This window comes from Pantherophis guttatus, chromosome 1, assembly GCF_059756535.1.
Source record: "Pantherophis guttatus breed Tessera chromosome 1, ASM5975653v1, whole genome shotgun sequence".
In the NCBI taxonomy this organism is placed as follows: Eukaryota; Metazoa; Chordata; class Lepidosauria; order Squamata; family Colubridae; genus Pantherophis; species Pantherophis guttatus.
This window is the reverse complement of record NC_142063.1, coordinates 68328973-68355678: the sequence shown is the minus strand read 5'-3', so window position 1 is coordinate 68355678 and position 26706 is coordinate 68328973. Positions and strand designations below refer to the sequence as shown.

At 37.9% G+C, this 26706-nt stretch overlaps 2 protein-coding genes across 2 annotated transcripts in view; one reads left to right on the top strand and one right to left on the bottom strand.

Moving 5' to 3' along the window:
* Window positions 1–5279: 5279 nt before the first annotated feature.
* On the bottom strand, window positions 5280–26701 carry CHP1 (calcineurin like EF-hand protein 1). Its single transcript, XM_034417825.3, has 7 exons — window positions 26461–26701; window positions 18438–18510; window positions 11411–11491; window positions 10632–10759; window positions 9478–9539; window positions 7542–7664; window positions 5280–6812 (listed from the first exon to the last, which is right to left on the bottom strand). Exons 1-7 carry the CDS (start codon window positions 26525–26527, stop codon window positions 6759–6761), a joined length of 588 nt encoding a protein of 195 aa, XP_034273716.1. The 5' UTR covers window positions 26528–26701; the 3' UTR covers window positions 5280–6758.
* The window catches only part of EXD1 (exonuclease 3'-5' domain containing 1), a 29442-nt gene continuing 29049 nt past the window's right edge, over window positions 26314–26706 (top strand). The window contains exon 1 of the mRNA XM_034417820.3: window positions 26314–26391. The gene's annotated coding sequence lies outside the window, so the exon portion shown is untranslated. The remainder of the gene's footprint in view (window positions 26392–26706) is intronic.

The window sequence follows — 26706 nt, the reverse complement described above, 5'->3', positions numbered from 1 at the left end:
GGATGTGTCTGGAGGCTTCAGCTAGTCCAAAATGCAGCCGCACGGGTAGTTACGGGGGCGTCTAAATACTCCCGTGTAACACCTCTCCTGTGTGAGCTGCACTGGCTACCGGTGGCACTCCGGATACGTTTCAAGGTGCTAGTGCTCACCTATAAAGCTCTTCATGGCTTAGGCCTGGGGTACTTGCAGGACCATCTCCAGCCGTTCTCCCAACGTCCTGTGCGCTCTTACAGAGTCGGCCTCCTCAGGGTGCTGTCGGCCAAACAATGTCGGCTGACGACCCCCAGGGGGAGGGCGTTCTCTGTGGGAGCCCCGACCCTCTGGAATGGATTGCCCACTGAGCTCAGGACAGCCCCCGACCTTCTTTCCTTCCGTCGCGAGCTGAAGACATGGCTCTTCCGCCAATTAAACTGATCCGTTTGGGGGTACACTGGTATAATTTTAAATTGTTTTTTAATTGGGTTACTGATTTTAATTTTGTATTGTATTGTGATTTGTATTGAAGTTGTCATTTTGTAAGCTGCCTTGAGTCCCTAGGGAGAAAGGCGGCCTATAAATCGCAATAAATAAATAAATAGGGTTAAAACAGAGAAAAATAACCAAAAGAATAACCAAGCAAGATAAAATCAACCAAGAACCAGGGCCGGATTTTCCTATAGGCTAACTAGGCTTCAGCCTAGGGCCTCAAGATCAAGAGGGGCCTACATTCAAATTGTTAGCAAAATTAAAATTACACTTTCACTATAGGTGAAAGGGCCTCATAAGTGAAATAGCCTAGGGCCTCTTTTCATCTAAATCCGGCCCTGCCAAGAACATAGTACAATTGAGGCCAATCCTAACTGCATTCCCAATCATTACAGTATGAGTTCATCCAACACTCTGACCTGACCCAATGCTCAGATAAGAGGCAAATTTTCAAGGCCTTATAGAAGGCCAACAGGGTTGGGTCTATCCAAATTTCATGGTATGTTGTTCTGAAAGTTAGGAGATCGCTATTTTGATCACTTCCAAAAGAGTACTATTGTACTCTTCCAACTCTTGAATGGGAGCCCTGTGATTGACTGCATGTGCTGGTCGGATTGCTAACTAAAATAATAATTAAACAATTTATTGAGCACAAGCAGATTGTTCTGGGTCAAAGACTTTTAACACTTAATACACCTGAATTAGACTTTGATACCAGGAAATACCAATAATCACTAAGTCACACTATGGGAGATGAATCTTCAGTTTTATTGAACTCTCAGTATTGTTTTAGGATCATAATGTCTATGCATGTGTGTGTGTGAGATAGGAAATAATACAAAAACTAGATTTTTAACATTGTTATCAATGTCCTTATCAAATGTACATTTTCCAGTTATTCAAAAATACAGAGGGTAGAACATACCAATTTAAGCTTTTTTATGCTTCAACTTTACACAAACATTCCTACCCTCTTCATCTTACCCAAGTTCCTCAATGTATTTTGTTAGGATTACCCCAGCAAATGTTTCTGTAACAACCATATTTTATAGAACTTTGAGAAGCTAGTGGGAAACTGTTTTAGCAGTCCCATTAGGTGTATCGAAATTATAAGAGTTAGGCTTCAAACCATGATTCTTGTACTGTAACGTTGGATAAACATATGACCTTTTTCAAAGCACCCTATTAGTCTGCTATCTGTAGTCACTTCACAGAAAAACAGATTTTTCTTCTTTTAGAAGAATTTTTCTTCTTTTTTGTTCTGAAGAAAACATTGTTTTCTTCAGAACAATGTTGCATCTGGGGTATGCAGAGCTTAAAATACCATCTGTCCTGATTTGGATACTAACAAATTTTTCAGTTAAGATCAGGTCCAAGAAACATTTTTCTCCACAAGATAGAAGTGCTACTGTCCATTAAACTATAGTAATTGTGATACTGTACATGACTTTGAAATGTAGACTATCTTAACGCTTTTTCACCTGACAAAAAATAAAAATAAAAGATTAGTTCGTTTTGCAAAATAACTTCCTCATATATTTTCTGGAGGGAAACCCCCCCGAAAATAGCACATCTGTTAGTACAGAAAAATGTCCATGTCATTCAAAAAGTTTGATGCATGGATTAAAATGGGGTTGAATAATTTATGATTCAGAATGTTGGAGGAACTAAACCATCTTCCCAATATAGGTAGTACATTATGTGAAATTGGCAGATAGGTTTATCTATTAATCAGGATTTTAGGCTTAGTATCTCATATGAACCTAGACACAATCACACCTGGTAATTCAAAATAAATGAATTTCACAGGTAACAGTTGTAAAGGACAGTAATGTGCAACATTCCCCATGTGAATATATTCTCTTACAATATTTGCTTCCCTTTAAAAAGTTTTCAGTAATATAATACAAGAGATTGCATTTTGATCATAAATAGCATATGTTAGACTGATATCCTTAGGAGGCAGTGTCAGTATGATATATAGTGGTTGTGTGTTGTAATGCCCTTGGAGAGTTTCAGGCTCACATTCAGGATCAGCTTTGGATGCTTGCTGGATGACTTTATATCATTTTCTCATCCCAACCTACTTTTCAGAATTGTTATTGCAGGAAAATGGGAAGAGGGAGTACGGCATTTGCTATCTTAAACTCTGGAAGGAAAGGAAGAATGTAGCTCCAACAAATAAATATAATATATATATTTGATACTGACCCCAAAACAAAAACAACCTATGACAAGTGCATTTGGTGGTCTTTGTTTCTATCTTCCAAATCAAAAATAATGTTTAAAATAAGCACATTTACAGTGTAAATCCAAAAGTTCTGGATGACACATTGAGGACAAAGTAAATGGTAAGCAACAAGCTTTGATAGCAACCATGAGTTGCAGGTAGTAAATCATTTCTGAAAACAATACAGGTATTGCCAATTTGTCCAGTGATGCACTACAGGTAGTCCTTGACTTACAACAGTTCGCTTAGTGACCATTCAAAGTTACAATGGCAGTGAAAAAGTGACTTATGACCATTTTTCACACTTATTGCCATTGCAGCATCCCCATGGTCACGCGATTTACATTCAGATGTTTAACAACTGACACATTTATGATGGCTAATGTCCCAGAGTCATGTGATCACCTTTTGCAACCTTCTGACAAGCAGTAAATGGGGAAACCAAATTCATTTAACAACGGTGTTACTAATTTAAAAACTGCAATGATTAATTTAACAAAAAATTACGTAAAATGGGGCAAAATTCACTTAACAAATTTCTCACATAGCAACATAATTTTGGACTCAATTGTAGTTGTAAATTGAGGATTACCTGTAATTCCTACTTGTCTCATTGTTTTTTACTCTCTCACCAGTTTAGCTTAAACCACATCAGTAATCAGAAAAAAAAGGGGGGGGCGGGAGAGATCTTGTGAGAAAATATCTTCCCTCTTTTTCTTGAATGGCTGGCGGGAATAGAAACTGGGCTACTTAATTTAGCTTGGGGAGCAGGGTAAAGCTTTCAGATTGCCAAGGCGCAATTCTTTCGGATAGAAATTTCCACTTCAAGATTTCTAACATTCTGTCATTCATTTGCTTTTTAATCTTTATGACCTGATAAATATCAGTTTGCAAAACTGTCTCAGTAACTGCTTTTTTGATTTCTTGTAAGCTTATTCTTGAGTCATCATTCTTTTGTCCTTCTGCCTTTAAACAAACTTTGAATTTTTTCAACCATCAAGGTCTTTTTCAAGGACCCTTGCCTTCATATTTATCCAAAATATTTAAAAGCTTTATTAGTAGTGCTTCCAATGAGCATTATACTAGTTTCACTTCATCAAGTATTGAATGATTTCTTCTTCTTCTGGATTAAGATATTCCCAATAATTTTCTCCAGCATCAAAGGTACTCCTCCTCCCCCTTAATTTAGCATGTTTGACTGTCTAGCTTTCAAAGCCACATTACAAGTGGGGAAAAATATTTACCGTTGTGTGATTCTTGGCACTTTAATACTTAAAAGATTTCATCTAGATCTGTCAGAGCTTTTAGCCCAAGTAGCAGATGTTTGCTTGATGGCTACATATCTCTCTATACCTATGCATTTTTGAGGTTAGGAAGATAAAATTGGTTATTACTTTTGCCTTCTTTTTCTATTACTGGCATAGTCTCTTCACATTATGTTAGCTTTTGTTAACACTGAACAGCAGATGGACTAAACATTTAACTTGTGGAAAAAATTAGTACCTTCGGAGACAAGGTAGTCCCTAAGTAAAGAATATATCTCTTTTTCCTGTAGCCATACAGATAAAGATGTCCTTGATGCTCGGTTTCAGAGCAAGGTGTAGCATAGGAGAAGAAATATTTGGCCAAAGTGCAACTGGTTCTTGGCTAAACTAGCTAAAAGTTGCTCATAGGCAGTGGTGCATGCTTTGATTGAAGAGGAACTGTAGCCGAAATTCTCTCATCATGATTATGTTTTGGAGAAATGGGATTTTATTGGGAATTCTTTTTTATTTGAACGGCTAAAATAGAAAGTTGGAATATTGCAAAGAAAAGTAAAATTTCTCTGAGATTAGGAAGTGCTGAAAAAAATTACTCCACCATCCTAACAAGAACAGACTGCTCGGAATGTAGAGGGGGAGAACTTGAAATTATCCACATTCCTTCTTGCAGATTTTATCTCTCTAGGAAATTTTACATATTCTTTGCAGACATAATTGTGGGCATTTCAGACAATAGTACATCCAATTAGAATACAACTCTATAACACTGCTTGAAATCAGTTGTGATACTTTAGTATTTTTAGAGACTAAATGTTTACAATTAAAAACATCCTGCTGCTGCATATTATTGTAACTCCTATACACTAATTGGAATACAATAATGGCAGTGAAAAAGTCTTTGTGAAGAGTTAACCATTTTTAAAAACTTCTACCATACCAAATAATTTGATTTCTAAGATAACATTTCAAGTCTTCTCCCTTCTTCCCCTGACATTCCTGACACCATATGAAACACAGATAAACTCAGACATGTTTGCTTTAATCAGAATGATTAATAACTCAACAAAAATATATTCTTGCCCAATAAGATACTCAAATTCATATGCACTGCTGAGTACACTTTTTAAATGAAGATCTTAAATTGTTAGAAAGGCATTATATTCTATTGCTGCACCAGACTATCAGAGCTTTCCTCTGTACATTTAGAAGATGGTTCCTTTAAAGATTAAATAATTATTTTGAAAAAGAAAAAGCTGTTTAAAAAATCAAATAAGAATATATAATTTCGTCTTCAAAATAATCTACTTACATTTGGAAAAGAATGACTCTAGATTTAAGGTTTTATTTATTGATTGTTGATGGATACAATAGATTTTACAAGGAACAACATTAGATTACAAGTACACAGGCAAAGGAAGAAAGCTTATTTGAAAATATGTACATTTCATCCATCAAATTTTATATCTTGGTATTATATTCTTTTCTTTATAAAATGTTTGTGTTATATGAATCAAGATACTTTATTTGAGAGAAATTGTTGTTATTGTTCCCTGGATGTTTCCCTTACTAAAATTATTGATCTGCAAAATCATTAATTTCTCTTCGCAACATAAGAAGTAAAATAGTATTTCAGAAAGATCATTGAATTATAGAAGATTTAGGTAAATTAAATACAAATGCATTTGACATTATAAGAGACAGGAACCTTTGAACAGTGCTTCTTATTAGAATTTTGCAAACACTGTAAAAATTATATAACTTTTTTTACTCAAATTATTTGATAATTAATGTTATTAGTTTACTATAGTAAAGGCAATCTACCTAGAGAATTTATTTATTTATTTTGTTCATTGTATTGTATTCATTTTAATTCTCTGATTTTGTACTGAGATTTTGGAAATATGTTATTTAATATGTCTATAAAGGTGCAAAAAAAACCCCAACAGATTTTCCTATAAACATTACTGTTTTTGCTGAATTCTCAATTCTGAGCTTTCACAATTTTTTTGGCTGGAAAGCCAAACAATTCAAATAGGCTCATGCAGCATAATCAGTATGAATAAAGACAGTAGCACAAATATGACTTTCATTACAGTTATACTGTAGAAATGTACTGCAAATATTTCTTTAACAACAAATAATAAAAATCACGAGTATTTTAGATTAAATACATTCACAAAAAGCAGTTAAGAGAGAGAGACAACAGAAAAGCTTTCTATTCAATAGTCTATACTAGTGAACTACATTGCAAATTACACTCTTGGCAGGTGTCTGACTTTCCTGTGGACAAATTAATAACATTTGACACATTTGGAAGGCTATAAGCCTTCTAGCCATTGACCTTGTTATTCTTACTTTTTGAAAGTTTTAAAGAGACTGACAAACATCTATTTAAATGAAATCAGGGTGGGGGGGAGAGGCAGTTGCTGCTATTACAACATATAATACTATTAAACCAGGCGTTTTTGTTTAAACGATTCTCAGCTCTTCAGTGGAATTTGCCCTCTTTCTCATTAGAAGTGTGTAAAATGTTACAGATCACAGTACAAGAGGAGAAATCAATTTATGGTCAGGAAATCATTCAAGAGCTGAGGAAGAGGCCATGTCACTGCTTAATTTCCAAGCTGCACTGCAGCCACGTTCCTTTGTTCTGATGCAGAAGGAATGTTCTTATTGATGGACAAACTAGGAAAAGTTTGGAGACATACCTCACATAAACCAATAGCAACATTCAGGAGTAAAGTGAATAAAATAAGCTGTATTTTTTAAATATTAGGATAACACAAACTGCCTTTGTTTCATCAGTGAAGAAATCGGATACTCATTTTTTGTTCTACATCCACTTTTTCCAAAACCTGTAAAAAAAGAACAGTTAGAATATTCCAGTTTGACTTCATTTTGTTTAAACTTGCTATTCTACAAAGGAATCCTTGTATTTTTCCTGACTGGGAATGCTTCTTTATGCTCTGCATAAATGTATGTATTTTTTAGTCTCAATTAGAGACACAACCAAAGATCAGCCCATCAAATTTATCCAATCTGTCCACAAGGGAGTTCATTACACTGGATCCCAAAAAGTAGCTGAAAAAAATCTCTTCAATGCTTTTTGACAGCAGGGAACTTTATTTTGAAGAAGCAGGCCAGCCACTGAAAAGGTCTGAGCCCTTGGTCTCTGCAGATGGTGTTCTCTTGGGATCCAGAATTTCAATATCCATCTAAATACCTTTCTAAATCATCCAAAAAAAAGATTGTTATACTAAATGTTCTTGGTATAGAAAACCCTTAGTTAGCTAGCTATGATTTGTTTATATATCTTTGTTGTACTATTGATATCTTGGTATTGATACTGTGCTATTGATATCTTGGTATTGATACTTTGAGCTGTAGGAAATAGGCAGTATACAAAAATAAATAAATAAATAAATAGTAAAATAAATATGGCCAAATATCAATAGTATGTAGGGAAAAAACAATCTAGAGAACATTTAGAGGAAAATGTTCTTCTGATTGTTATAAAACAGAATGGCAGATATACTCTTAACACTTGAGCAAACAGATTTACTGATTTGAAAGTTATTACTGACTTTTACAAACTCTGCAAAGGAGATTGCACTGTCACCATCTTGATCAGCCTCCTGGATTGTTCTATCAGCAATACTACCAAGTTGTTCATCAGAGATATTTACACCAACCATCATCCGCAAGACCTGTAATGGACAAAAGTTCAAGGAAAATGAGAGTAGCTTTTGTTTTAAATTCATACTATTAGAAAGAGTCTATTAATCTCATCACTTGGAAGGCCACCTACCACCCATTTAAATACATAAATTTAAGTAGAACATGAAAACCTCATTTCTAGATGAAAGGACATCAGCCCACATCCATTTTGATACCATCAATAGAATCCGGTATTTCAAAGATAAGTTATCTAAAGAGGTATTGTTACCTTGAAAATTCAATCAAACTAATAAATAATACTTATACATTTTCCAATGCCTGGACACAATTCTCAAAAGTAGTTAGTGTAGGCATAATGAATGAAGTGGGCAACTTGCATTTCTCATTACTTAAACCACCCTAGCTACAGCGGATGGGAATTAGCATATCTGGAGGGTAGCACACTACTCATAATATACAGACATGGATTTCAACCGAAGATTTATCCAGAAAGAATAATTTGCTGAAGCTTTTACTTAAGAATAACTATGCAAAATCTTTAGAACAGTTTCAGAAAAAGAAACAAATTCAAAACCACAGGGAATTACAAAATCAAAATTATAAAAATGACTTTACCAGACTAGAAATGTGAGAAGAAATACCTACAGAAACAAGAGATAGGTAGAACCCAACTACTGATTGCTTAATGACCATTTGAAGTTGTGATGGACTAAAAAACAGTTACTTACAACCCATCCTCAAAGTTACACTGCCGTAACCACACCCCAGATATCAGGTGAGTGCATTTTGGGTGTTTAGCAACCAGCTCATAGTATTTACAATTGGGTGCATCATCCCATAGTTAAATGAATTTATTGAAAAATAAATATAGAAATGCCCAACTGATAAATGTTGTATGTTCAGTTACCATTCAATCTTATCCATTAAAAATGATCACTTAGAGCAGGGGTCCTCAAACTTTTTAAACGGGGGCCAATTCATGGTCCCTCAGACTGTTGGGGGGCCGGACCGGCTGGGTGGGTGTGGCTAGGTGGGCATGTGACCGGGTGGGCATGGCCAATTTAACAGTCCATTAAACAATGCACACAAATTAAACTTTAATTTGTTTTGGTTCTGGGGGTGTTTTATTTGCTTTTGTTTGCATGTTGCTCTTTTGGTTGACTTTACTAGATCATTTTTTCAGTTGTTTAGGAGTCTAGTGATCCACTTCAGGAAACTCAGTTTTGCAGCAATTCTTCTCAGCCTCAACGAGCTTACAATCAACAAGTCTCTTTCTGTCTGTCTCTATCTGTGTCTCGTCTCTCTGTATGTGTGTGTATGTCTCTCTCTCTCTCTCTGTTTCTCTTTCTCTTTCTATATATCTCTCTCTCCCTCTCTTTTTCACTCTCTGTCTATCTTCTGGAGGTGGGGGAGGTGAAAAAAGGCCTCATTTTTCACCTACACCCCACCTCCAGAAGCATTCTGGAGGCCAAAAATGGGCTAAAACGGGCCATTTTTTGGCCTCCCAAGGTGTCTATGCATCCTGTTTTTCACCCCCCACTCCAGAATATCTCTGCAGGCCAAAATTGTTGACCTTGCCTTCCAGTTCCAGCCTCTGGGGCTTGTGAAGGTAAGTCCTGCGCTTGGCCGAAGGGTGGGGGCTGGCAGGTGGGCAGAGAGATGTGGACGGGGCAGCCTTCTAGTCATGCGCGGGCTGGATTAATGGGTTTAGCGGGCCAAATGCGGCCCGCGGCCCGTAGTTTGAGGACCCTTGATTTAGAGATACAAAACTTTTTAAAAGGATAAAATAAAGTAATTTCAATCAGATTAAAGTAATTTACAGATTATGCAATCTTACTCTACCTGAAGCAGTTCATCTCGAGAAATTTTATCATCTTTATCCAAATCATATAATCGAAAAGCAACTAGAAAATGAAATGAAACAAGATTAGCATCTTTGCTACATCTGTCATATACAAACCACATCACGTAGTCAATATGGATTCAGACCAATAGACAGGACCATAATAAAAAGGGATTCTTTTAATCTTAAAATGTTGCTAATGGACATTACATCTATGTAAATTCAATAATGAATATAAATCTATATTTCTCCAATGACAATTTATATGTAATTTACATTGTTAAATGTCAGCATAATTTTTTGTCATTAACATCATTTACAGGGTGGTTATATAAACCTTCAATGAAATTTTCAAAAGGAAGATTTCAGCTTTCAGAATAAGTTAAGTTGCTGAATTACAGTAAAAGTTTATTAATGTCCAATATTTATGTTGATTCTAATGAAATAGATAGCAGCCATTTCCTTTGCAATTTTGATAAGGTTTTTAATTTATTTACTCTATACTTTGATATATTTTGAATAATACTTTACAGTAATATTCTTCAGTAGATAATATTAAAGTATAGAGTAAATAAATTGTACAGTATTCTATACTCTATACCAGTGATGGCTAACCTTTTTGCTGTCATGTGCCAAAAATGGGGGGAGCGTGGGGGGGGTCGTGCATGCATGTGCCCACACCTATAATTCAATGCCCCCCGTGCATGCACACGCGACCCCCCCCTTCCCTCCGCTTTTGGCACCCAACGGCAAAAAGGTTACCAGTGGGCCCAGTAGGCCCGTTTTTCCCTCTCCTCAGGCTCCAGAGGCTTTATTGGAGCCTGGGGAGGGCGAAAACGGCATTCCCCATTCCCCTGGAGGCCCTCCAAAGGCTGGAAATGGTCCATTTCCTGATTTCTGGTGGGACCGCAAGGCCCAAAAATCAGATGGCCGGCACATGAATGCACGCTGGAGCTGAGCTAGGGCAATGTTCGCGTGCCCACAGATATGGCTCCATGTGCCACCTGTGGCACGCGTGCCATAGGTTTGCCATCATGGCTTTATACTAAAGTAATATGTAGATTAAAGAAAGAAGGGCAAATCTTAAAACGAAATCCATGAAGTAGAATACAAACAATGCAGTTCATGTGAATTGCCATTAAAAATGTCTTACAGTGCAATTTGTTGCTCCGGCTGTTAAGAGGTTCTGGCCCATTCTGGTCTTTGCTTTTTTCATTATCTTCAATGGGTCGGAAGTGGGCCAAAGTTCTCATGAATCCACGGAAATTCACCTGATCTTCTCTATATGTATACAATACTGATTGTTAGATTATTTTAACGATACTTCAAATAAATATGAACAATAAATTATTGCTTGTGTAACATTCTGTATTATTCTAATTTTTTTTTCAATGGCTAGAAAATCAAGGTAAGCTCTTGTTCAACCAAACAGTAGTGAACTGCTATAGGAAATCTCTTGCTCTCTTTTAATCAGGAGGATAGTCTTAATTAGCAAATAGTCAAGGTTTCATCATCCAGTTACATGTTTCCTTCTCCTACCACATGGATGTTCAAAAGCTGTTCCAAAATATCTTCCTAACTTTCTGGAATAGATATTGAGGGTACATAGGGAAGTCTTATAGTGCAACAATATGTATTACCAAACAGGGACAAAATGCTACATTTTACAAATGCTACCTTATTTGTATTTTGCAATTTAGGATCTTAACAGAAATCTCAAGTATTAGGGTATATTTAACTGCTGCTTCTTTCAAGCATATGCAATTGGCAGCAATTGAAGATTACAGACACTATTGATTTGAATTTAACCCAGATGATATTGAAGATCAAGTCTTTAATCTGAAACTTTACAGATTAGCATTTAAGTATATCTAGATATATTCTACTAGCATTCTCATGGAATAAATTGAACTCAGATAACATAAAACTTACCCTTCTGGAAAAAAGGCATTGATAATCCTATCCCCCAATGGGTTAATAGCAAGTTCTGGAATGCGTTGAAAGTCTTCACGGCTACGATATAAATTAAATGAATGTTAGCTCATAAGCAATGTAATTGAAAATATCCATTTAATTTTGTATATGTTTAGTACCTATAGCACTATACATTAATAATCAGTGCTGTGAAATCATGAAATATTGAACCAAGTTTAACAAAATATCTATATACTTGTACTGTTGTGACTTTGAAGCAGGGGTGAAATGCTCTCGGTTCGGACCAGATCGCCTGATCTGGTAGCGATGGAGGCAGGTGGTTCAGAGAACCAGTAGCAAAAATCCCTGCTCTCCCCACATGCCCAGCTGAGCCGCACAATCATCAGAGGCTTTTTTTTTTACTTTTAAAAGCATTTTTTCTACAATCTCTTCGGCCGAAAAAATGCTTATAAAAATATTTTTAAAAAGCCTCTGATGATTGTGCAGCTCAGCTGGGATCGTCAAATCTGAAGAGGTTGTATAAAAATGCTCTCAAAAGGCTCTGACGATCCCAGCTGAGTTGCCTGATCGGCAGAGGCTTTTTTTCTTTTAAAAGCCTCTGACGATCCAAGCTGAATTGCTTGATCGTCAGAGACATTTAAAAGAAAAAAAGCCTCTGCCGATCAAGCAACTCAGCTGGGATCGTCAAAGCCTTTTGAGAGCATTTTTATACAACCTCTTCACTGAAGAGGTTGTAGAAAAAATGGTTTTAAAAGTAAAAAAAAAAAAAAAAAAGCCACGCCCATCCAGTCACATTACCCACCACCACCAAGCCACGCCCACAGAACCGGTAGTAACAAATTTTAGATTTCACCACTGCTTTGAAGTGAATAATACTATCGATACTTTCTTTAATTTGGAAACTTCTAACTTTCCTATCAGCTCACTATCAATTTAAAAATACATTTTTACCAAGTAGAAAATCTACATTAAATATGAGCAATTTCCACTATAATAAAACTATAACGAAAGCTTATAAGAAGGCCCATCTTTAAAGAAGTGCAAGAGGGTCATTTTTAAATTAACTTTCATGTTGCTACATTATTTAATACCCAATCTCTTATCTATATCTTTGTTTTGCGCTCTTAATCTTACTTTTTTGTTCAAAAGCCATCTCCATTAACACCTTCCAATAAAAGCGAAGAGTGCATTAAAAAATAAATCACCATGCTCAGTTACTTTTGCTTCAACTTTGTTAAAGATTTTTAAAAGCTTCAGGCCTTTGTGTCCGAGGTTTTTGCATTAGCTATATCTGTCCAAAACTATTCTATGAAAAAGAAAGCTCCCTTAATCAAAATGTTTTTCAAACATAACAGGTTAACATTAAAGGTATAGTACTCTACAGTACTCTAGTTTCTTATAATATATACCTCTGCAATTATATTTTATTTTTATTATATAATTTTAAAGATATTGTTTAGAATGACAAAATTACCCCTTCAAGTCTAAATGCACTTGACAAGGAAAAAAAAGTCTGGAGTATTCAGCCCAGTGTTTTACAATAACTGTTATATAAAGATTTATTAAAGAAAGATTACAACCTAATAACTCAATTATTTATATTGAAAGTCCAATTCGAGTGCTATTTTGCCCATTGCTAAGGAAAGCAAGAATGTTATTTTAAGAATCCATTTTTCACTTTTACATCCAATAAGGCCAATAAGATATTTTAGACATCTCCCTCCTTCAACCAAATCGATCTTTCCTTGGGCTCTTGCTGCAGTTACAAAGAGAAAGCATCATGTGTTAGGAAAAGCCACACCACTTTTTAAGAAGTCACAGACAGAAGATTGGATTCAGATTGGATCCTGAAATGTTATCCTGGGACATGTATTATTTATCTTCATTCGTGAGTCGCAGAAAGAGTCCACATATCTACATGAGTGCTCTCATATGCTCCAAGGTACTTTTTTGTTTGTGAATCCAAAGTACAACTTCCTGAATCCTACTCTTAAAATAAAAATCAAATAGCTAGCAGCTATTCTAGAAAATATTAAGACTTTGTTTTTATTTGAATATTCTCCCAATGGATTTATAAATGGACATTTAAATCGGAATGTCCCTGTGTAAACATTTCCCATACCACATATCTAGTAATCCCACTCATCCAACCATATCTAATTGTACAATCTGAATCCCACTCAACCATATTTACCTGTGTAAAATTAACTAATTTAACTCTATTTATTTATTGGTTTGTTATCCAATTTCTACAGCCACCTGTCTCACACATATGATTCTTGGTGACTTACGAAGTTAAAAACCAGAAATTACAGTACAACAATATTAGAATCTAACATATTATATATTATCATATATTATATATTACAAAACATTATTGTATTATATATAATATGTATAAGCTTACTCCACTAACTTTTTATTCCTTTTTGTTCAGATTCAGGTTTTAAAATTTAAACAGAGGATATCTGTCTGTATATTGTATGTTTTACAGCTGAGCTTTAAGTTGAACATTAACCTCATGTTAACTACACTTTTTTAAAAAAAATCTATTTTTGTCATTGTCAATCACCTTTAAACATGCCATTTTACCCATGAGGGGAATATTATTTAACAGGAATGTTAACTAGAAAATCTGCACAAGTCATAAAAGTAAATGAATACTGAAATGCAAGTTTCATTTTAATTAAACCTTCTTACACTGGTTTAGGTTGGAACTTACAGGAAATGTTCGTTTCTTCCGCTTGTATGCCAGAGCAACACTATCAGGTAACCTCTACCCAATGCAATCTTGAATATTTAGTTTTGATTGCTATCATTCAGAACAAATCATACACCATATATTTAACAAACCAGCCTGCCAAACTACAGTTAAGCATTTCATTTTTATTTTATTTGCAGAGGTGTAAATCAACAGACTGATCTACTATACCAGGGGTATCAAATTCAATTTCATTGAAGCTGCATTTGGATTGTGTTTGACCTCACAACGGGGGGACATGGCCAGGTGGGGCATAGCCAGTTCAACATCATTCATGTTGGTGGCTCCTGTGGTGGCCTGAGCGCTCTGCCAGTGAAAATGGGCTCCGAAGCTCCGTTTTTGGCTGTGATGGCCTCCTGCAACCCACTGCCAGCAAAAACGGAGCTCGGTAGAGCCATGGCCCTCCTGAGATCCATTTTCAGTGGCAAAGGCACTGCGGGCCAGTCCTTCGCTGTTTCCAGGGCAGCCCTGTGGCCCACATCTAAGTGGGCCTTGAGTTTGACACCCCTGTGCTATACTATGCGATTAGAAAAAGATGTCTTTCCATTTCAAGCAAACATTCGTTGTTCTGGTAATATCACCATGCTTTTCTCTTGCCTAAATAATGCACTTTCTAAAGAGTGTGACCACAAAGTAAGTCAAATGTAAACACCAAGGGCACAGTTACAATGATGAAGTCACCCACAAATTTTCCTATTACAGTATGTAAAACAAGCATGTGAAGGCAGAAGAAAAAAAGGGGATAGAAACATGTCAGATATAACTGGTTGTGCTGAAGACTTTTTTATTTCAGCAAGCCGGGCTGGGTTAAAAATCTTTTAATTGGGGAATTTTATGGGTAAGGGGTTTTAAATTGGGGAAGCCAAAGATAAATTTAATTTCGTTTTATAGTATTTTAATGTTTGTATTGTGTGTTTTTAATTTTGGCTGTTCACCGCCCCGAGTCCTTCAGGAGAGGGGGCGGTATAAAAATTTAAATAAATAAATAAACTATTGTTATACAGGAAAAATATAAATTATGTTACACCTTCCCATAGCTCAGTGTGGAACAACCTGTTGAACTAAACACTAAGCAATTTGTATGATAGGGACACTTACACATAATTTTAATTTACTGAAATAATCAAGTGTACAGTAATATATATAAAAAAATCCCACTTAGGTATAGCAATTAGCAATTTAGCATGATCTTGAAAACTAAACTAGCCTGAGTAGATTAAGACTTAATAGACCTGAATCTATTTTGGAATGCTAGTTGAAAGGGGCCAAAAAAATGAGAAAATGAGGCACTTGGAGATTTGGTGAAAAACATTTCATTTAAAAAAAAGAATTTTCTTATTCCCACCAGTAGATTAAGTTTTCTTTTGAAACTGCTATTTGATTATTATGATTCATCTTAAATGCTTTTGCTCAACAGTAAAGCATTTCAAATAAATATTAAGCATAGTTCTGTGCAAAATCTACTTCATTTTCAAATAACCAACATAAAGAAAAAGCAGTCAAGAAACATTCTGCAGAGTAGCACTTGGTAGACCAACCATGAAAGCCCTGGGAAAGTACTGTAATGTGTATGTACCAGTGGTGGGTTCCTCCCGGTTCCTCCGATCCGGTAGCTGTGATGATATGACATCACCGAACCGGTTCTGCCCCCCTGCCCCCCCACGTTATTCTTACCTTTTATTTGGCCCCACCCCCAATCTATTGCTGCCTCCTGAGTCCCAGCTGGCTAGAAGGAAAAAAACTGTTTAAACTCTTGCCGTGGGGCTTCAAAGGGCCGCCCTACAGCTGATCAGTGTTAAAAGGCTGTGTGGTGGTAGACCGATACCTCAAAAAATAAATGGGTAGACCAGTGCCTCCAAAAACAAATGGGTAGACCAGTGCCTCCAAAAGCAAACGAGTAGACTGGTGCCTCCTAAAACAAATGAGTAGACTGGTACAGCTCTGCAAGCAGTTAAAAGCCTGGTAGACCAGTACCTCTGCTACATCCTAAAGAATTGTCACATGACCATCAAGCCACACTCACAAAATAAGCCACGCCCACAGAACCGGTAGTAAAAAAAATTAGAACCCACTCCTGGTATGTACCTACAAAGATTAGAATACTGCAAGCAATAGCATTCCTTATGACACTTCATGGAATTGAAAGTGTCAAGTGCAAGGAACCAGAACAACACCGTGAGCTGATCAAAGTTGCATCTTTATTGTTGCTCACCTACTTACAAGAATCTCACCAGACTGACTGTATTCTCTTGGGAACAGCCAGAATTTCATGAATTCTAGGGGAGATCAGGTCTGTATCACTGCCTGATACACAAGAACTCTAAGATAGCCAAACTCTTCACATCTTCCCTCTTTCTGACTGGAGATTTCACCACATAAAGTTAGACTTTAAAGACACAGGATGGGAAGAATACAGGTAGTCCTCGACCTACAACAGTTCATTTAGTGATTGTTCAAAGTTACAACGGCACTGAAAAAAGTGAATTATGACCATTTTTCACACTTATGACCTTTGTAGCATCTCCATGGTCCCGTGATTTACATTAGCATACTTAACAACTGACTCACATTTATGACAATTGCAGTATCGGGGTCATGTGATTCCCTTTTGCAAACTTCTGACAAGCAAAGTCAATGGGGAAACCAGGTTCATTTAACAACCATGTTACTAATTTAACAACAACAACAAAGTCGTAAAATGGGGCAAAACTCACAATAAATTTTTCACTTTACAACGTACATTTTGGGCTATATTGTATATTGTCGTAAGCCAAGGACTACTTGAATCAATGCTTTTGAAGAAAACTCCTAAGAATACCATGGACAGCCAACAAAATAGAGATCATCCGTAGTTTCGGGGTGAGTGTTCATCAGTATGCTGATGACACACAGCTATACATCTCCACCCCAGACCACCCCAATGATGCCCTTGCTGTGATGTCCCGTTGCCTGGAGGCCGTGCGGATCTGGATGGGGAGAAACAAGCTCAGACTCAACCCCTCCAAGACCGAGTGGCTGTGGCTTCCGGCGTCCCGGTATAGTCAGCTGGTACCATCACTGACAATTGGGGATGAGATCTTGCTCCCCACAGAGACAGCCCGCAACTTGGGTGTCCTCCTGGATTCACGGCTATCTTTAGAAGATCATTTGACGGCCGTGGCCAAGGGTGCCTTTTATCAGGTTCACCTGATCCACCAGTTGCGTCTCTTTCTGGATCGGGATGCCTTGCGCATGGTCACTCATGCCCTAGTCACCTCCCATATGGACTACTGTAATGCTCTCTACATGGGGCTCCCCTTGAAAAGCACCCGGAGGCTCCAACTGGTCCAGAATGTAGCCACGCGGGTGATTATGGGCGCAGCTCGTTGCGCCCATGTAACACCTCTCCTACGTGAGCTGCACTGGCTCCCGGTGGTCTTCCGGGTGCGATTCAAGGTGTTAGTTATCACCTTTAAAGCGCTCCATGGCTTAGGACCTGGGTACCTACGAAACCGTCTTTTGCCACCAATAGCCTCCCACCGACCAGTTCGTTCTCACAGGGAGGGACTACTCAGGGTACCGTCAGTCAAATTATGCTGACTGGCGACTCCCAGGGGGAGGGCCTTCTCTGTGAGGGCTCCAACCCTTTGGAATGAACTGCCCCCTGAGATACGAAATATCCCTGATCTCCGTGCTTTCCGCCGTGCCCTCAAAACCCTGATGTTCCAACAGGCGGGGCTAAACATATGAACATGTGAATGTTTTTAAAATGTTATCTAATTTTAGGTTCTATTTAATTGGGCCAAACTATGTTATAATAATAATTTTAATTAGCAATTTTATGATGTTTGTGTATCTATATTTTTCTTGACTGTATACCGCCTTGAGTCAACAATCAATAAATAAAGGCGGTATAGAAATATAATAAATAAATAAATAAATAAATAAATAAATAAATAAATCGTAATAAATGGATTACTGAACAAACCACTCAAGGCACAAATAACCAGGTTCAATTTATAATAATTTAGACACATTATACAAAGGCTTCGCTCTTTGGAGAAATCTCTAATGCTGGGAAAGATGGAAGAGAAAAACAGCAGTAGCAAGCTGGGTGAATGGATTCTGTCATCGTGGCAATATGTATAACATGTAATGCCTGAAGACCAGGTTAGGGATAGATCATAATGAAGAAAATCTGAACCAGAAAGAAGAATTTGGGGGAGAAATGGCAAAGAACATTTGTATAATTAGAAAGCTAAGAGAATAACTAAAAGTACTTACCTTAGGGTACCATTCTCTCCTTTGTCCAGGCTAGTAAACCGACTGTATAGACGAGTAATCTGACTATGAGAAACTGAAGGAAAAAAAGAAATAAGGCTTAAATTAAACATAAATACCAACAATTGATCCAATAAAGAGTTATTTTACAGCAGTTCAAAACTTGGATTTTGTAGTATTCCAAATTTAACAAAGAAATCTTAAAATTGCTCTCACAGAACATAAAACTAATGAATTTACTTTACTTTTGATGTTACTTTAAAAAAACATGTTTGCAATCCACATTTGAAATCATTATTATATAGACAAATTTGGAAATTCTATGATTCCTAATATTTTCTTCACTCTTCCTGTTCAGAAAAGCAGAGAACTCAAAATATATTCTCCCTTCCTTAGCTGCTATATTGATTTGGAAATGGCTCCTTTGTCTTAGTTTTATTCCTTATCAATGGAACTCGGTTGAAGATACCACACTGCTTCCTTTCAGGCAGTTTACACAAAAGGACTGCAGCCTTTTCTTGAACCAATCACTGCTGCCCAGAAACAATTGTTGTTTGCTATGCAAAAACATTGATAAATAAAATAATAATGAGGAAGCAATTCTTCAACAAACAGAAGGTGATTAGAATTTCAGAAAGTATTTAACCTACAAAAGGAAGGAACATTAACTAAAAAAAATCTGGGTGGGAACTGCCCGTTTCCCCGAAAATAAGACCGAGTCTAATTTTCTTTTGGGCTCCAAAATAAGCATTTGGACTTATTTTTTGGGTATGTCTTAATGTTTTTTCTATGTACAGGAGGCCTACTTCTGCTTGCTTGTGGCAGGGCAGGGAGCTGTGTGGCATGCTAGTGCTGCCGCTGCAAGGTGGAGGAGTGGAGCTGCCCCACACATCGGCTTACCTCAGGGCCCATGCAGCCAGGCCACAATGCCCTGACACCTGCCTCACCGCAGCTCCAGCAACCCTGTCCAACAGGATCCTGCATGGCCACCAGCCCACTTCTGCTTTCTCATGGCTGCAACAGAAGAGGCCATGCCACAGCCATGAGGCAGTTGTCAGGGCATGGATGGCCTAGCTGCCGGGGCCCTGAGGTAAACTGGTGCAGGGCACATGGGGCAGCTCCACCCCCCTGCCTCGCCTCCTGGATGTGGCACCAGCATGTCGCTTGGCCTCCTGCTCCGTTGCAGTCGCGAGCAAGCAGAAGTGGACCAGTGGCCATGTGGGTTCCTGCTGCACATGGTGGTTGCTGCTGTCGCCGTGAGGCAGTTGTCGGGGTGTGGATGGTCTTGCTGCGTGGGCCCTGAGGTAAGCCTGTGCAGGGCGTGTGGGGCAGTTCCACCCCCACCTCACATGACTTTGTGTTGGCAGCACTGTGAGCAAACAGACAAAATGGGTGGGCGGCTGGTTATGCAGGCACTTAACTAGGGCTTATTTTTGGGATAGATCTTATTTTCAGGAAAACAGGGTACCTATCAAGCCGATATAGCAAAACCATAGGACTCTTCCCTCTCATATGCAATTCTTGCACATCTTCAAAATCCTTTCTTATGGTTGGCTATGGCAGTGTATAGTGGTAGCATGGAGGAAAAGAAAACTGTCAGTTATGTATGTGTTTGTATGTGTTTATGTATACAAGGTCAGAATTGATATATGTTTTAGATTGTAAATGTAAATTGCAGAATATATTTGCTCCTCCTTCCCCTTACTCAGTTTCATCCCCTCTTGTTGGAGTCTCTGATTGGATACCTTTAGGCAACTGGCATTTGAAGCCATCTGATGGAGGTAGAAGAAGTCACCTTGTCTGGGCCATGTGGCTCATGCTGGCTTTTCACTTTACATGACTCTTTCATACTAAGTAGAAGAGAGCCTCTTGATCATGCTACTGGATATTAATATAATCTTCAAACCATTTATAGTTGCAGTAGTTCTCTATCCTCTGAACCTTCATCTAAGACTTTGCCCTGACAATATTCCTCTAATCCAAATTATCAGGTAAGAGGTAACTGAAGTCAAACTATGTAAATAATAGTCAACTCTTTTATATTCTATTTTGGCATACTAGAAACATTCAAAGGAAGGCTTCTATTACTAAAGGAATAGCATTATCTCCATTCCATGAATACTCCATTCATCATCTTCTCCGTTCTGTCTAATCAGAACATAAATTTGCAGAATTCAAAATATCTATGCATAATATAAAGCAAGTAGGCAACCATTACGTGCCAATTTGAAAAATTATTGCCATGTCCATAGATTTATGGCAATAAAGAGTTACTGTGCATATCTTTGCAGAATGCCTGTGCTAAATCAAATGAACAGGAGCAGCTCTCACATTGACTAAATAATGACTTTCAAGAACTGGCAGCTTAGGTACTTATTAAATGATTGTCCAGGTTTTTTAGTTTAAATAGCAGAAGTTCTGACAGTTCCAGATGTATGTAACATTAAATATGTTAAGAAAACCGAAAGGGTGCTTACATGAAATCCACAAACCACCACCCTCTTTCACTTGTTCGTTCGTTTGCTCATTCATTCATATTTCATACTTAACTGCCCATCTCTTTTATTTACTTTATTTATTAAATTTATATGCCACCCTTCTCCGTTCCCAAATAACGTATACTGAGATATTGTTTCTGATCCAGTATTTCCATAATGACCTAGTCCTATCCTCTATGAATTTCCTAACTATCTTTTAAAACCAGCAGTATATGTTCAATGTTGACAGTCTGAATATATACTGTGTGAAATACTTAAATAATTTTTATTAAGTTGTAGTTTTATATCACACTTTTTATCTAGGAGATCAAAGAGATGTACATATGTAGAGGGAATGGAGAATGGCCTTGAAGGACAGAAGGAAGAGCCACTATCAAAGGCAACAGTCAGGTAAGAGGGCCTCCAGGTTCATGCCAAGAAATGAGTGTGAGTAAATGTTTCAGACAGACCTCTCCCTAATTGACATGAAGATAAAGGGAGGGGGAAGAACAATCAGATTTGCAAGATTTTCTTACTATGTTACAATAAAAGTAGTCCTGACCTGTGTATCATTTTTAATAAATTTATTTATTTATCATATTTATATATGGTATATATAATTGAATATGTTTCTCAATGGCATAAAATGATGAAAATGATATAAAAATCATTAAAATAATTAAACATAGCTAAAAGATATATATATTAAAAAACATTAAAATGAAGATTGTGGAGAATAACAATCACCTCAATACAATACAGCCACCTCATAGGCTTCCCATATTTTAAGGGCTTTCTATAAAGCTAGCCAGGGTGGTGGCTAATCTCACTTTGGAGGGAATGACAACATTTTAAAAAATATATTTTATTTATTTATATATTGATTTTAATACTAATACTCCTTCTTCCACCTATGATCCCCACACCAATAACCCTGTGTTGAGCTGAGAGAGAAAGTGATTGCTTCAAAGTCACCTCACCAGACTTCATAACTAAAATGGGATTAGAACTCACAATCTCTGATTTTTAGCCTGGTGCCCTCAACCACTAAACAAAAAGATATTCCTTCCTCCAATTTTATCACCATAATAATGACTCTGTAAGCACTGTGTGAACTCCTGTCCGGAGCCATAATCTTTAACCTTGGATCTCATAAAGTAGAAAATTTCTTTCCTCATGACCTTGAAAATAGAATTAGGTTTTTTTATGTAATAACACTGGTCAAGTAATCAATGATCAACCATTATGCCAAGATCCCTTACCTGTATCTTGGTATTACTTATCCAGTCCCTAGTTTCAGACTGTTAATGAAAAGACTACAATCCCAGCTTCTAAAGTTTCTTAATCATTTTCTGTTGCAGTGAAAAACGCTAGCATCATTTAAAAATTAAAATGAAGAAATAATAAATCAGTCATGAGTTGGATCTTTTATTGCATAACAACCAAATGTGTCACATCTTTTGATGAGACTTTGCAAAATATTCTAAAAATCCATGTTCACAGTGTTTCCTAGTCTGCTGTTAATTTATTTGTACTGATTTAGCCTACTGTTAATTTATCTATACTGATTTAGTATCCCTATGATAACTAAAGTAGGTTTTTTTACACTGAAATATACTAAATAGTTTCCAAGGATTACTCTAACATTTGCTGTAGTTAAGAACTGGAGAAAAGAGACGCAAAGTACACAAGCAGTCAATTGTTGACAGACTTTATCACCTGCTCAACCAGGAAGTTCAGCATCTTAATTGAGAAAATTGAATTGTCTGCTGTGAACTTTTGTACCATAATGAGATTTAAGCATTCTTTATCCCTACGACTCCTATTGCAATAGGTCTCTGAGAGCGGGTTTAGAAGACAAGTCTTAAGGAGGAGAAGAATAGTATGAAAATTAGTTTTTGCGAGCAGGTGAAGCAGGAATTAAGACTAAAAAAATGAAAAGGTAAAGTCTAATTAGCTGTTCTGAAACAAGATCAACACTGAAACAGCTGCAAATACCAACTGACTCCATAGGGAAACCCCTAAAAATATAACTCCTAACCTACCCTATTATCAATTAAGCAACAGATACATCCACTTCAGTAGTGGATTTCAAATCCCGGCACTACCGGTTTGCTATCGATAGCACGTGGCACTTCTGCGCATGCGCAGAGCATTTTTGATGACGTCTGGGCGGGTGGACGGAGCCTCCCGCCACCACCACTACTGGTTCGCCCGATCCAGGGCGAACTAGGAGCAACCCACCACTGATCCACTTCAACAAACACCAAAATGTTACTTATTGATTCTGTTTTTGATATTCTAAGTACAGTAACAGAGAATTTTCTGATTATACACCTCAGCACAGAGGCTGAGGTCTTTATTATACAGGGACACTATTGACTTATAAATCATTGTTTTGAGTTCTAATATTTTTATGACAAAGCAACCCTATATTACTCAGTGTCTGTAAGTTAGCTGTCATCGTTGATATTTAATAACCAAGGTAGTATTTCATTTAATTATTAAGAGATTTAAACTACCGAGGAACACAAATTGTAGGTCTCAAGTTAGAACTAATAGTTGGAATAAAATCTTTATTAAAAACACCTTCATCTAATTCAGTATGGCAGTTCTTACATTAAAGTGCTCGATTGGCTTTTAAAGTGACAGTAATTCAGCAATGGGAGCTATATTTAGTCATACAACAATATATTAATATATATTATATATATACATTATATAAAACTAATAGAACCTAATAGAAAAAAACCTACTTTTTTGTTAAACAGAAAGTAACATATCCTTTGGTTGCAATGGGGAGTACTTTTTCATAGTAGGAGGGGGTGGTGGTGTTCATCTAAACATAATTTGGCATCTGTACAACAAAGGACTCATCCTCATGTCCTCTTAACTACAGCATGAATATATATTGTAAAAAATATATATTTATGTCCCCATGATGCTGTCTTCCTTTCATTCCCAGATCACAGATGAAGCAGTTTAAAATCATACATAATTATTTCAATTTTAAAGTTGTGTTTTCTTCCTTTTCTCAACTCAGTTTTTTACTATGGGCAATAGAATAGAATAGAATAGAATAGAATAGAATAGAATAGAATAGAATAGAATAGAATAGAATAGAATAGAATAGAATAGAATAGAATAACAGAGTTGGAAGGGATCTTGGAGGTCTTCTAGTCCAACCCTCTGCTTAGGCAGGAAACCCTACACCACTTCAGACAAATGGTTATCCAACATCTTCTTAAAACTTCCAGTGTTGGAGGATTCACAACTTCTGAAGGCAAGTTGTTCCACTGATTGTTCTAACTGTCAGGAAATTTCTCCTTAGTTCTAAGTTGCTTCTCTCCTTGATTAGTTTCCACCCATTGCTTCTTGTTCTACCCTCAAGTGCTGTGGTTCTATCTTTGGGCTTTGTGTCAGCCCGAGATATTGAAATACTGCTATCATGTCTCCCTTAGTCCTTCTTTTCATTAAACTAGACATATCTTTTCATTAAACTAGACATGCTAGACATATCCACTACATGGGAAAATTCAGTGAAAATGTGCTTGGACAATTTTGTTAAAGCTAAGATCTGCCCAGCTCTTATGAGTTACCTAAGCCTGCTGTAACCTTGCCTCCTTTCCTTTACCCTGTCTCCTAATTTTATTTTGGCTTGCAAAGAGACTGGACACCTGACTTCTGTAGAGGCATCTGTACATGTGACAGATTCTTTCCAAACATTTGTGGGATCTCACACAAGATCCTTATATACACTAATGTAATCCTCTTAAAAAAAAATTAGACCTGTGTTTACAAAACAGAACTTGCATTCCCTTTGAGAGAACACAATGTCTGTGTTGCACACAAAGTCATTTTAATCACAACTTTGTTGTTGTTTTTTCGCCACAACTTTTGTATGGGGAGGGTTGAAAGAGTAGAAATGTCTGGCAGCCAGCCCCTTCTGAGTTCCAGGCTCCTCACATCAGAAGGCAAAAAGAACATGGAAGCATTGTGATACAAATGTGCTGCAGCATTCTTTTAGCTTACTATTATTGCATCAGATCTTTCCCTTATTTGATCTGGGATAGGAAGCCTGTTTCCCCCCCCCCACTACTTGGAACTAAACCCCAAAATCCAAAACAACCTCAGATAGATTGGATTTACTGAGAGGAAAAAGAGGCATTGCTTGGAGATTGCTGGATATTCATGTTCTCATTGGCCATGCCTATCTTCTTGTTTTGCCCACTTTTAAGTTGCTGGAAATGCTCAATTTAGAAAATCACCACAGCACCTTTATACAGGACATTTATCTTTTCTCATTATACTTTTTTCATATCAATTTGTCCTTGGCTTCCGGGTCCTCCTCACACAATTCCCACATTTACAACCTTCTCAAATGGTTCCAATTCCTTCTTATGCGGCTAATTCTTTCATTCTTCGGCCCTGTCTCTGATCTCTTGGCTTGATCTTTCAGGAGCCCATCTTTAGAAATTATCTGAAAACAAGCCCCAGGCAAGAAGAGAGGCTGCTCTGAGCCAGGAGCACCAGAAGAATTCCCTCCTGCTTTGCTGTGAGCCTTTCCCTCCGCACCTGTGACCCGTAGGCTATTTTTGGACACAGGTGTAGTGTGCTCTTTTCAAGTCTTACCTTTAGAATTGATTTGACTGAAACTTTACACAGGTTCAAAATATTCCCATGCCTAGGACCTGATAGTTGGGCAATGTAATAGGTGCAAAACTCACCTTTTAAAGCCCCCACCTATACTTGCACCATCTTGCTCCTCTCCCTATTAAGGAAAGTGCTCGACGGTTGTTTTTCCCCATAGGCAGGCAAGGCGACACTTAATAAAACAGGAAATGAAGCAAGAGGAATCCACCAATTGGTTTTCTTAACTTGTTCTACATTAAAATGGACAAGACAGTCCCATTCAGGAGGCCCTACCTTACCTGGCCTGAAGCAAACTACGAAATAACCATCAGAGCCACCAATTCCCTGCCGGCATAGCTTTTCTGCCGACTCAAGGACCGGGGAGGCATTTTAACGCGCCCAGATATCTAGCCTTGTCCCAAATGTCGTAAAATAGAATCGTTTCCCCCAAATGCCAGGCTCTCTCGGTGTCCTGTGACCGGATATAAGGCATACCAAGACGCTTCGTTCTTCCATGACCCAGGTTTTTTTGGGGGGGGGGGATGCTGTGGGTCGCGCCGACTCAGACGACCGATACCGGCCCTCGTTGAGCAATACGCGCAGGCTAGGGAGCGGGAGAGACAGCTGAGTGGTCCCGCATTTAGCCCAAGGTGACCCGGAGACCCGAGGAAGGGCTTCGAGCCAAGTGATGGTCACGACCGGGAGAAATCACAGCGCCACTTCGCTCAATCCGGCCCCTCAATCGTCCGATGGAGTCGAAAACGGGGAAGGGCTCGTTTGCCTCGTTCGTGCCGGGGCAATGAAAGCTTATTCAGGAAATTCGCCCGGCCAGAATCCCAAAGGCGAAGGTCAGCGCTCTGCATCTGGCGACGTTGCCGCCGCCGCCGCCGCCTAAATCGTTTCTAATCGGTACTCACAGCCCGTCTCCTTCTTGATCTCCTCGATCTCCTCGTCCCTAAGAAGCGTAGACGCCCGAGAGCCCATCGCAGCCGCTTCGCGAACCGTCAAAAGGAAAGCTCCAGTCGCTTGGCCTAGAGCCGGCGCCGGAACCAATCAGCTGCGCGGACGTCGCGCGAGCTCCCGGCGATGCAACTGACAGGAACGCGCGACGCCCCCTCCCCTCCCCTCCTCTTTTATCATCCCGAAGTTCCCCGCCCACTTCC

What these genes read in the sequence shown, in the direction of transcription:
- CHP1 (XM_034417825.3), bottom strand. Translation starts at nt 26,527, where the DNA reads ATGGGCTCTCGGGCGTCTACGCTTCTTAGGGACGAGGAGATCGAGGAG. An exon ending in CCGGAGCAACAAATTGCACT is followed by an intron (nt 9,540 to 10,631) that starts GTAAGACATTTT and finishes TTCATTTTCTAG; the next exon opens with TTGCTTTTCGATTATATGAT. An exon ending in CTCGAGATGAACTGCTTCAG is followed by an intron (nt 7,665 to 9,477) that starts GTAGAGTAAGAT and finishes TGTCCATTACAG; the next exon opens with GTCTTGCGGATGATGGTTGG.